The sequence below is a fragment of the Anser anser genome, assembly GCF_964211835.1.
Source record: "Anser anser genome assembly, chromosome: 3".
In the NCBI taxonomy this organism is placed as follows: Eukaryota; Metazoa; Chordata; class Aves; order Anseriformes; family Anatidae; genus Anser; species Anser anser.
In genome coordinates this window covers 28,534,370-28,547,750 of record NC_139722.1, presented here as the reverse complement: position 1 = coordinate 28,547,750, position 13,381 = coordinate 28,534,370, and the positions used below count along the sequence as shown (strand labels likewise).

Below are 13,381 nucleotides of genomic sequence, written 5' to 3'. Positions count from 1 at the left end.
TTTTAAAAATCTTTTTTCTATATAAAGAAAAGGTCAGGCCTCAAGACTCTGGAGAAAGCAAGAAGCCATCACAATATGAAACATGTTTTATTGACTGGTAAGGAAGAAGGCAAATGTTTGGGCTAGAGGCCATCATTTTTCTTTATGACCCCTAATAATAAGAAAAGAGAGAGGGAAGATTCTCTTGGAAAAGTCTCTTTCCATTAACTTGACTAATTTTTAACCCCACTTAGTCTTACAGCATCCACAACATCCTATGGCAGAGTTCCACAGTTTTAATGTTGAGTTTTGTGAAAAGTACACCCTCTAGCTTGCTTTCATCCTGGCACTGATTTATGTAATTGTCCTTTTGATCCTGTACTGTAAGAAACTGTGAAAACTCTTCTTTATTCATGTGCACACTACCCTGTTCTAACTCTCCTTGATGGTGGGTTTTCCTGTGTAAAGATTCCTGATCTATATAGTCACTTTCTGTTCAGAAACTCACACATATTGTGGTCCTTATGGTTTTTGCATATTGTGAAATTCTGCTAGATCTCTTCTCAGGATTTTGTTTTTGCTATCCTGAGTAACTTAGCAAACGCTGAGCCACTTGTGAATAAGCTGAAGAGCACAGACCCTAATACAGATTGCTTGGAGACTTTCCAGGACCTCTCCATACTGAGAAAGCTCACTATTTATTCCCAATTCTTGCTGCTTCTATTTTAACCGTTCTCTTCATTTATTGAAGGCTTTCCTTGCTACCCCAGGGTGACTGAGTTACCTTAGATTCCTTTAGCATTGAAACTTGTTAAAAGCCTTTTGGAAATCAAAGACTATGTGCCAAGGCATCCTTTTTCCGATGTTCAATGTTCCTCTTGTGAGTTACAATTTTCTTTTTCAGAAACCAGCTAGACTACTTCTCAGTAAATTATGTTCCCATATGTACCTACTGATGCTGTTCTTTGATCTGTTTTTAAATGGTTTGTCTGGAATGGAACAGGGACTTACTGACCTGTAGTTTGCTTTTGCATTCCCCAGCCTGGTCCCCCTTTCCCAAATTGTAAAAAGCAAAGAACAACCAACCAACCAACCAACCAGCCAACCAGCGAACCAAAGAGAAACACAACAACCAACTAAACAAAAGTCCCCAAAATTCACATCTTCCATTCCTGTGGTTTGGATGTCATTTGAAGTGATGACCATAGTAATTTTGCTGACCGTGTGTTCAGCAATTCCCATTAGAACTTTTGGTCAAATGCTATTTGGTGTTTCTTCTTTGCTACTGTTCACTTTGTTAATTTAAGTTTTTTTCTAGTGATGTTTCGAATGGAAACAGATCTCCTACTAAAAAGGGTTTCTGGCATGGGAACTTCCCAGAGATCCTCTACATTAATTTTTTATTTGGAGAGCTCATTTATATTTCCTTGTAGAACCCTATCTCTTTGAACACTCCCTTTATACTTTGGTGGTGGATTAGTCCTACCTTTCTGGCAGGCTTCCTATTCCTGTTGGGTTTTAAAAAGCATTTAGCGCTCATCATTATGCTTTTAGAAAGTTGTTACTAAAGATCTTTTATTTTTCTTTATCTGGCCTGCTTTATTGGTTTTTCACTGCCAACATTTATATTATTTTCTGTTTTCCTTTGTTTGGACTTCAGCTTATAAAGGATATCTTCTTAGCCATTATAAATATATTTTTTTAACTTGCTATTTAAACACCTCATGTTTGTGGGGCTCCAGAGTCTTTTTTCTTCTTCTTCTTTTTTTTTTCTTTCATTTTTGTTTAAGTCTCTGATAGCTTGTGTAAAGTATTCATATGCATGGGCTTTACCCTTTTGGATGTTCATTTGAATATGCTTTAAGAAAATCCCTTTATTTCTATATAGTGCACTTGTATTATTATTACCTCAATGACTTCTTTAACATCTGTAGGTAACTAAACCTGACTTTAGGAGTGGGTCCTCTGCAGTGCTAAGGAACAAGCCAAGACTTGCTTCTTACCCTGTGGTCCATGGCCATCTGCCATTTAGGTGGCTCAGGTCATGCCCTCTTCCACTGTTACTGTATTTTCTTCTTGAGTAGTCTCTCAGGTCCCTGTCAGAATGTGGCAATGTCTTTCATCATCACGGACAGTCCTAGCAGTACTGTTTTCCTCTTTCGGCATAAAATGTAAATCCACAGACATGAAATTTATTACAAGGCTATGGACTCTTACCTGTTGTATGGTCGCAGAAGCAATTAAACTTGACCTGGTATGACTAGGAAACAGTCCCAGTACAGTGGCCCAGTCCATAAAGTCTCAGTTGCAACATTTTGGATGGCTTGTTTAAGCATTATAACACCTGTCAGCACATTGTTGTGTCAGTGTTACTTGTTTAGGTGGCTAGATATTCATACCAATTTATCATGGGGGGTATTTTCAGTGCCCCTAGTGTGATTCCCATTCTTAGGTAGCTTTGGTCCTTAGGCAGCTTTGAATCATGATTAATGGTACTAGATATCTTTTGAGCAGGGAAGTAGTAAAGTTAAAAGTAGATTTTTCAAAGCTTCCTTGTTTGCTATTCCCTATGTCCTGTGTTCATCTATAAAAAATAAGCACCTTATTAAAATTAGACAAGTCCACTTTTTGCTGAGGTCTCACGGTGCCTGTGGTGCTGTCTGTATGTCCAAAACTCTATGAGTTTATTTCTAAAAGTCACTACTGCTTATTTTGCTGTCACTTCTTTTCACATTGAATGTTATTTGATGGAATTTCATTATGGGAAAAAAAAATAAAAGGAGACCAGGAGGGTTCTTCAGCAGTAGGCTTAAAGTATATTAAAAATCTTTCACAGCAACGTAATGCTTTTGAAAACTGATTACAAAGACAACAAGCATAAGAGCTGTGTGCATTTTTCTCCTTTGTAGGTACCCGGACCTGTCTACAATTTCACTGGCTGTATACAAGTCATAGAAATCAATAATGTGGGACCTTTCAACATCTCTAATGCTGTGCGAAGAAATAATATTGACAGTTGCAGGTAAACTACTCTCTGTGTCTATTCAAGTCAGAAGAAACTGTGTTGATTTTGCTTTCTTCCTTAAGTAGTGTGACCATTCTAGATAATTTCTACAATGATCAGAGGAAAAAAATATTATATAGATGGATATTGTGCTTTCTTGCTTGCTTCTTCACCCTTTTCTTTATGGAAGATGCTTTTTCAGAATAGTTCAATTAAACTTGACAACTTATTTAGAGTGAGCTTTCACCTGCTGGCTGCTGAAACATAAGACCAATGAGATCTGCTTTGTCCAATCTGTTTTTGTAACATCTATAGGGATCTGGACAGGAAGGAGAAGGTTTCTAAGCAAATTTAATTTAGTTCCTTTTTAAACTTGAGTAATTTAGAATACTATATTATCTGTTATATTATAATCTATAGAATTATATGCCAAGATTTATTGCGGTTTGTATTGATTTTGATACTTTACTTCATGTTTAGTCAATTGGAGTAGAATATGGCTGATGCTGTATAGCATCAATAAAAAAGATTTCTTTATTTGAATCAGAACTCAGTGACCAGAACCAGAACTTGCTGGGGGTCACCCAGCTGGAAAGCAGCTCTGCAGAAAAGGACATAGGAGTCCTGGCAGACACCAAGCTGAACATGAGTCAGCAGTGTGCCCTTGCCACTAAGAAGGTTAATGGTATTCTTGGCTGCATTAGGCAAGGTATTGCCAGCAGGCCAGGAAAGGTGATCCTTCCCCTCTACTCAGCATTGGTGAGGCTGCACCTGTAGTGCTGTGTCCAGTTTGCAGCCTTGCAGTGCAAGAGAGACATGGACATACTGGGAAGTGTCCGCTGTAGGACCACCAAGATGATGAAGGGACTGGAGCGCCTCTCCTATGAGGAAAGGCTGAGCGAGCTGGGGCTGTTCAGCCTGGAGAAGAGGAGGCTAAGAGGGGATCTTATCAATGTCTGTCAATACCTGAAGGGAGGATGCAAAGAAGACTGAGACAGGCTCTGTTCAGTGGTGCCCAGTGCCAGGACAAGAGGCAATAGGCACAAACTGGGACACACGAGGTGCCGTCTGAACATCAGGAAGCACTTCTGTGCCGTGTGGGTGACTGAGCACTGGCACAGGTTGCCCAGAGAAATTGTGGAGTCTCCTCCTTGGAGGTATTCAAAAACTGTCTGGGCACAATGCTGGTTAATGTGCTCCAGAGGCCCGTGCCTGAGCAGAGAGGTTGGACCAGATGATCTCCAGAGGTCCCTTCCATACCTCAACCATTCTGTGATCTTCTGATTGTAGTGTAGAGCCTGTTTCTTGCAAATATTTGCTGTGTATATGTAACTGATTAGATGAGTAAAATGATGTAATAGTTTGTAGATGAACTTTGAAAACGGTCTTATGCATAAAAGGATTCTGGAAAGGAAGCTGGGCCTACTGAGTCACCTATCCTGGACAATGTGTTCCTTTTCCCTCCCTGCTTGTTCCAGAATGCTGCAGATGAGCCTAACAGTGTCCAGCCCCATGCAGCCCACACAGAGCTGGTTCCGTCCTGGTCCGAATTGCAACTCTTTTAGTCTGTGAACACCTGGGAAGCAGAATTCATAGTCTGAATTTCCCTGCGTGGCGTGGTTGTCCCGTAGGAGCGGACTGCAGGGAAGCCTGGCAAGCTTTCTCCTGTCTCATTCTCTGCCCTGTGACAAATGATTTCGTATCTGCCCACGCATGGCAGCTTGCATTGTCCCTTGCTCTTCACTTTAGGTATACGCAGCGTGCATCCTGACTGCCACCAACCTTAACATATAAATTCTGCTTCCCAGAAGGTGTCCAGAAAGCCCTGCTACCGTTCTCTTTTTGCAAGACGGGCCTCCTGGGAAGAGATGTTTTTCTTAAGAAGGAAGGGGAAAGTGCTTGAAGAAAGTTACTTAAATAGGGCAATACTTGTTGCAAATATGAGAAGCCGGTGAATGCTACAAATCCTGGTGTAGTTACACAGGATTTGCAGAATTCATATGGTTCTGTTGATGCAATATTGCTACACTTGGAGCTGCCTGGCAGTAACAGAGTACTCTATAATATGACAGACAAAGCACTCCAATTTCCTCGGGTAATAACATCCCCATATTTGTCTTCCAGTGGCACTGAGTGTTTCTGTTCTTGCTGTAGTCATTTTTCTTTCATTGATCTTCTATCTATCATCACCCATTTTTCGATTTTTACTTGTTTTGAATGCCCCTGCTTTTGCAAACTTAGCCACACTCTCATCCATTTAACCTGCTGGAGTTTTTACTTCTTGGTGCCCCCACAGCATGGACTGCTTCATTACTGTGGTGTAGAAGGTCAGCCAGAGGGAGACATGCAGAAACTTCGTAAAGTGGATGGGCTTGTGAGTAAATTTTAAGCTTATGAATTTTTAATAGGTTTGAAATTTACTTAAATGTTCTGCCATTTTTTTAAATAGATCTATTTGAATTTTAAAATACCAAAAGGTTGAGCTAATATGTGCACAGAATATTGAGAGCTTCCAAAAACAACTTTTAGATACAGTTCATTAACCTTCTCAAAACTATTGGCATCACTACTTCAGCAGTGTTGGTGCTTTTCATAGGATATTATATACTTTATTGTTTATCTCAGGAGATTAATGCAATTTACATTACTTTAAAAGAAATAAGAATTAAGAAATGTAAAAAGTGAAGCCATAACTTTAATTTCACTGGCATATGTATCCGACTATCTGCTTTCTAAAGTACCCAAAATATACAGGGCAAGAATGCTGTTTGGTCTTCCAGCTTTTTTTTTTTTTTTTAATGCAAATGTCATATACTGAAAAGGAGGGAGAATTATTTTAACTTGGTAGAACTAAATGGAGATGGGGGCAACATGACAATTTCCTTTCATGTAATTTCAGAAGGTGCTAAATTCTGCTTAAATTCAAGAGGATGATTGGTAAAGGCAGCACTGGGCTATTGGAAATGATCGAAAACCTTAAAACTTGCAATAATCCTGATCATTCTGAAAGATGCAGCATTTCTGGGCACGTGTAGAAGCACCAAGGTTTCAAGAGTGAGGCTGTGACACGGTTAATCTTTAGGGTCACAGCCCAGATCCTTCTCCTCAGCACAGGTATCAACACAGCTCCAGAAGAGCTATCATTCCACAAACTGGGTGTCAGTGAAAGGGTGGAGATGGTGCAGACCAATTTGATCTGTAATAGATGAGTGAGGATTTCTTCTCAGTCTGGGGATATTTGATTTCTTCTCAGACGTGGATTCCACCTCAGTCTGGGGATATTTGAATCGCAGCCCACAATTTAGAAAGGGAAGCAGTGCCCAGGGCTAGTGTGAGAAACCAAAGCTGGTGGTTGCACTTCTCAAGGGAAAGCAGACTGGGGTTCTGGTTCCTGCTCCCCAAATGACATAATTCATTACAATATCAAAAAAGGCTTGGCCCTCTAAAGGAGTTCTGGAGATGAGTTAATTTTCAGTAGAGAAGGCCGTGGATTAAGAGAAGGACAAGAACTTGAAGCTCTGGTGCTATGGAGTAGGTCTAGGGAACCTCCTGTTCTGCTGAAAGGGGTGGTTTCACTGCGCTGTGGAAATGAGCAAGTTTGACACAGTTCAGTCTCAAATCCTTTGTGTTCAGCAAAGTTTCTGGGCTGGGATGGATAGCTGCTAGAGGTCAAGTTAGGGAGCATTAGTGGCGACAGTTGGCAGGTCTAGCTTTATGTGTTATTCTGAGACTGGCCTTCAGAACAAGCATACCCTCTGTTTCTCAGCTGAAGCAGTAAGGGGGGGGTGCTGTGGTCGTTCTGCTCTTAATTCCTCAAGTAGCATGCAGACTGCTCGTGCTCCTTGGTCTCCGGTAGTGCAGATTCCTCTTCCATCCCACTATGGCACAGAACAGAGAAAGGAAACATGGGAACCTGCTGCCGACACAGCCTGTTACAGCCTGGAGTTCGCCACAGCACATGGTACCGTGGGGAGCAGCAAACAGCTGGGAGGGATGGATTGCACCGAGGGCTCATCAGAGCTTCCTGCCGTAAGATGTAACCGAGGTGAATTAGGAAATGGCAGAATAATGGCATGGGCAGGAGAATGAGCGTAAGCTTGACTCTCCTGAGAGAACATTTGCAGCCCTAAAAGTCCTCTGAGCTATGTGCTTTTGCTTTCAGGAAGGGTTATAATAGAACCATATCAATTAGCAAAGGTCAGCTTCCAATAGGTGGTTTTCCAGAATTACAGTAGACTATGTACTTATCTAAATCTTAGCAAAGTTTATTTTAAGATTACGTTTAAACTATTCCTGTCCCAGAGCTATGAATATATGGGCAATTTTGAAAGAGATTATGTAATGCCCAGCAATTGGAAATAACAGATCTCTGATGAGATCTGTTAAGAAACGAAATCTTTTTTTCTTTCCTTCTTCTGAAGCAAGTGAGGTACGTGGGATGTGTTAATGCACTATAACGGTTCGGTAAGTGTTTCAGAAAATGTTGCTGGAATAGATTTGCTGGAAAAATGATTACCACTTTCAGGTGGAGTTCAGATGACAGATATAAATGAAGCTTTGATTCCTGGTATTAAATGCTGGTGTTTACTGCAGCTCACTTCTGGTTTAGTGTATGAGAGTTAGGAATACTTTATATTCCTGTGTTTACTGCATGTAGTAAATTCAAAGATTCCAAACAAACACACAATATATAAAATATATACATACATATACATATATATGACAATTAGTCTTTTTAATGACACTTAATATTAAAAATAATAATAATCCTAACTTGAAACAATACTATTTGCTGCTTTCCTAAGAGGAGTCTTACTGTTGAATGTAAATGTACAAGGCTGATTTGACCTCGCAGACAGGAGCTAACAAGTTGAGTTCATCACTGCCTATAGGAGGCATTTTTGGATTTATTTTTTTTTAAGATTTTATTTTGCTGTTAATTTATCTTAAGATGTTTTTTCCAGGCTAAAACAGAGCTTCATTTCAGCAAGGACTCCAATTGCTATATGCATTTAGGGAAGAGGCTCTTCCATGTGCATTACCCAAGTTCCGTTCCATCAAGAGGATTGATGGGTTTCCTAATGTATTGCAATTTTCTCGAGAGCTACACAATATATTTTGGTGTTCTCTAGATGTTTTCAGTAAGCCCTCAGTTCCACTTTATCCTTAGTTATCCACTTTCCAGCAAGTTCTAAATCCCCATCCTTATGTGAGCACTCCCCTTTCTATTCTTTAGTTCTCTGCAATATGTTTAAAAACATCCCAGCAGACCTCTAACAGCTCTGTGAAATTCATTCTCCTGTGTGATTTCTCATCGTGTCTCTTCCTCTGTGGAACTCCCTGCTTTTTAAGAATATTACAGAACTTTCACAACCCAGAGCATCTAACACCAGCTTTCTGAGGGGGTTGCTTTCTGTCTTCAGAATGAACGATGTACCTAGGAAAGGGGAAAGCTGGGACTGCTGAAAATTATTTTTCAGTTGGGTGTGAAAGTCAAAAAGTTACCATTCCACACCTCAAAACAGAAAAGCGCTGTGTTGGTACCTACTGCATAAAGTCCATAGTAAGAACCCATACAAGACTTAAGTAAGGTTAAAGGTTTTCTTCATATGAATCCACCTAAGCTGAAGAAATTAAATTCAAGCAAATGTACAAGCTGGTGGCACTAAGCTCTTTTGTCTACCTACATCTTAGTTTATGAATAAGTGCAAGATACTATGAGAAGCATTGAGCTTCTGTTATATGTGAAAAACGGATTATTCAGACTTTAAGTTATATTCTTTCTCAGCATGGGTAGCTTGTATTTTCAGCTTGTATTTTCATTAACAGTTTGGAGCTATGTGCTTAACTCTGAAACAGCAAAATATATATAATGCTCTACAACACTGTGGAAGAAAATGATGAAATGAATAGTACCGATACTGAGATTTATTTAACAGGTTTTCTATATTTTTTGTGGTTAGCACAGATTGGACTAAAATGTATATGAAATACAGAATTGAAGATAAAGCTTCAGAAATATTCATTTGTATTCACCACATATATGATTCTTGATATTATGTTAATAGCAATTCTGTGCAATTTTAACAGAGAGAGTGATAACAAGTGTTTGTTCTTCTTTATGCATTTTTGTTACTTTTTTCTCTCTTAGTTGTTGCTTTTGATGGCTGATAACTGTTTTTGTGTGCTACTGATTGTCCCTTACTCCTTTTCCAGTGCCTGATTTGCTTTTATATACTTTCATCCTCTTTGCTTGATTTGTCCTTTCTGATTACCCTCATTTTTCATTACATTTGTTTTCAATGTTTCCTTTTCCTTTGTGAGTCTTGCTGTCCAATTTCTTTCCTACATGGATCTGTGAGTGATTTCTGGGTATTTTTCTGTTTTACCTTTTTTCCTCCTTTGGCATTCTTGTTCAGATGATGACTTTTCACTGATTCAGAAGTCAATGTTGGGGGGAAAAAAGCGGGAAGAGAGAGAGCGAGAGAAGTGACAGAGCTAATCTACCTATTGCTATAAACCTCAATATCACTATAAATTGTTGTATAAGCCTTTAGCTCAGTCTTTTGAAGAATTCTCTGGAAACTGTTTGTGCTAGACAAATCCATGTGCTAAATATATGCAGGTGAGATAATGTGTCTTTATAAAGATTACATTTCTCTCCTTATTTCTGGAAAAGGCATCCTCTCACCAGCATAACACAGAACTAACACCAGTTTTTTTAGGGCAACTCTCTATCTTGAAAGATTAATAATGATTTTTGGAAATGTTTATGTTTACTTTTCCTACCTTTCTGCCACTTCAGGCACGCGTGTTATACCAACAGAGGACTGTTACAGAATTCTGTGACAGTCACCGTCTGTTCGTGTGCTTGTAATGACCAAGTGTAATGAGATCTTGATTTCTGTTGGAATTGCCAGGTACCTGCATGACAACTAATAAGACTTAAATGATAGCATGCATTTTTTCTGTCCCATTTTTATCAGGAAGTCATTTACGAGTATATATGTCAACGTGTACATGCCAAAATATGTCTGAGCCCTTGTGTTACTGCAAATAAATGATATCTCAATTAAATATTTTGGAAAGCAGTCTGATACAGTTGTACAGAAAGGAAAATTTGTAATGAATAAGATTAATGGATTTTTTTATTTTTTTATTTTTTTGTAAAGAAACTGACTTTCTGCTGATGTTCATGTGCACTTCATTATTTTATTGCATTTGTTTTGTGTGCCAAAAGAAAGATTTCAGTGCTGGAGAAATACTGTTTTGCTTCATGTCACATCTTTGCATCTATTTTAGTGCAGTTACATAATATTGAATATCTCCGGTTACTGGTGAATTTTACTCTGCATGATTACTGAATTTATTAATGCTATTTGTAGAGCTTCTTTCATCCCAAATATTTAAACACTGCATATAAATTTATCCTTTTGTACATCAGTAAAATAAAGTGCTAAGCTTTAATCAGAACACTCATACTATAGAACTGAAGACAGTATCTTATCCAATTTGTTACAGAAATAGTTTAGGAAGGAGAAACTTGTGTTAAAGACTTCTGTCACACCAAAAAAATCTGTCAGCCCTGACTTCTTTACGTCGAGTGGTAGGTTCAAAGCAACACAAATAACTGTGGTATAAGGCCACTGTAGCCATCCACAGCCCATTCTTAAAATGTGGAAATGAGAGAGATTTCCTATCAGATGCCTCTTCAGTAGGTCATCACATGTTCTTACATGGGAGATGAGAGACTTAAGGATATGACAGAGGTCCATGGGCCAGCCTGGAGTGACTAAGAAATTCCGGGAGGCATTACAGTGTAAAGGACCACACAGTGAACTTTCTGTAATTGCAGCTTCTTCACAATGTCAAAAGTGATCAGAATTAGAAGACTGCAAAGATAGCTTAAAAGTATTTTTGCAGTCTTCCAGACTCCCTTAGCTGTGGATTCTATGGTAATTTGACAGCTGGAAAGGTGTAGGATTTGAGCTGTGTATTTTTAGCTGCAGCAAATGAGGAGGACCCCTTTTTCACTTTACATCAAAGATTATAGTTTCAGGAACCCTACAGATAGCTGCAACATTTTGGGTTGCTCTAGATTAATGGCAGTGTTGATTAACTTCTACCAAAGTGATCTGAATATTTTTACTTTCCTAGAAAAATCTGTCATCCCAGCAGGAATGTACTTGAACATACTTAGCTTTTGAAATGCAAAACCATGACAAAAATTATATCAACAAAATCAATTTTTAAGATTTATAAGACTTATTTTCTGATAAATGAATATAAATTTTTGCAGTCATATTTCAACATGGCTTCCCCATAAAGGCAAAATAATGTTGTAAACATGAAAATGCAAGGTTTAGGCTAAAACAAACAAAAGGATTGGGATGAGAACATCACAGCCTTCTAACAAAAGTGAGGCAGCTTCACAAAATAAAACCTAAATTTAAAGGCATTTTTCAAAGATTTTAAGACTTCACCACATGTGTTTTTCACAGCATGAGTAATGTGATTTGGGATAGCCATTGCAATACTTGTTGGGAACTTTATGCTAATGCTTAAGGAAAATTATTTTAGTGACATGAGACATGAAGTGGAATGGTTCGGTAGTTTCCTGAAATAATCACTTGGTCTTCTGGCCAGACAGGTATATGAACAGCAAAACCTTCTTCTACTCTGTTGGAGTAGAAAAAGTAATCTTGATTTTTTGCTGCTTGCTAAAACTTGCAGATGGGTGCTCGATTGGTTTGGCAGAACTGTGCTTTAAAGAGATTTCCCTGTATATATAGCCTTAAATTTACTATGAGCAGTATCTCTGAAAAGCCAAGTATATAACAGGAGGTATTGTCTAAAAACAATTGTGTAATAAAAGAAATTACCTTGCATGTCTTCCTTAATGGACTGCAGTCGTACTGAGTTTTAGTGCTAGCATTTAATGCCATTCCAATTACAGAAATCTAGAAATAGAGAAAAAAATGTTTTATGTACTCACAAATAATTACACTTCACAGCAAGTTTCCATGATTTGCAAGTTATTTGCAGAGAGTGCCTCGTAATGGAGTTGTAGTTGCTCTTACTATTGTACCAGACTGTACTGTGAAAAGAGGGGCATATTAGAGAGAATAAGTAGGGATAAGGCCATACTGAATGGAAGAATTTGCCTACTGGAAGCTTGAATCAGTGTAAGACTTTCTCTTTGCCTTTTTGTCATCTTTGAGATTCACTTTTGAAAATGATACAGAAGTAATAAGAAATCATGAGTTGCCTTCAACTGATAAACGCCAGATTCTCAAAAGTTTAGTAGTTCAGTTTTATTCCGGCTAGCAGCTATCTGCTGGAATCTATTGTGTGTGCTTCATTGTGTCAGTGAATAGACTACAGGACTTCATGACTGATAAAGTATTTGTGGGTTTGTAAAAATCTCATTTAAGAAAGCTAAAAGTGAAACAATCAACAGTACAAAACCTTCTGTGTTTTCATAGGAAATAAAGTTGATTACAAATAATATTTCACTGTTTTAAAAGAGATTTTGAACATCTTTTTACAGTTTATATGATTTCAGCTCCTCCTTGGCAGAACATTTTTAATAACAATTGTTCAGTTCAGATCTAAAAATGATTAAACAATACAAATTTTAAAACCAGATTTTTTAAAGTCCTTTATATCACTGATATCCAAAAGATATCCGTTGTAGTGATAGGAATTGTGACCATCTAAATCAATGGTTTATATGTATATATATATGGACTTTACTTTTTCAAAGGTGTTTGGAATAAAATAAAACTCCTCTAAAATTGCTCAGACATTGCAGGTTTAATTATAAGGAAATACATAGTAAATTTTAGGAAATCACTTTTTTACGCAACTTCATATTTTGAGTTCTTGTTTAAACAGGCCAAACCCCCAAAGGAAGGACAATGTCCTGTAGAGTTCTTTTTGGTTAATGTAGACAAGCAACAATGATGTAAACTTCTGGAGCAAAATGGTAAATGTGATTGCTATGTGTGTGAATGAGAAAATAGGTGGACAATTTCATTTCTGCATACACCATTGACTGTGATATTGGTTGGATTCTATTTCATTATGTACTGGTGCCCACCAGAGAAGTACATAAGAACTAAAAAGGATAAAAAATATATTTCAAAAATTCTCAAAGAAATCAGTGATTTAAATAAAAAAAAAAGATACGCAGAAAATTACTTTAGGAATTCAGGCTGTTTTTATTCTAAAAGATGACTACGTTCATTATAGTGTACATGAGAGATAACACGTGTTTCATGAGGAGAAACACTGGACGCAGAGGTTTCTTTAGGTCAGCAGAGCCCAGCCTGGTAGAACCAATGGCTGAAAGCTGTAACCAAACCCTCTGAATGGATAATAAAACAAATAGCTGTA

The 13,381-nt window shown here is 38.0% G+C and overlaps 1 protein-coding gene across 1 annotated transcript in view; it reads left to right on the top strand.

The window, feature by feature from the left end:
- EYS (eyes shut homolog) overlaps positions 1-13,381 on the top strand; it is an 855,622-nt gene that overhangs the window by 615,022 nt on the left and 227,219 nt on the right. The window contains exon 35 of the mRNA XM_083831800.1: positions 2,889-3,001. Within this exon, the coding sequence (XP_083687926.1) occupies positions 2,889-3,001 (113 nt within the window). The remainder of the gene's footprint in view (positions 1-2,888; positions 3,002-13,381) is intronic.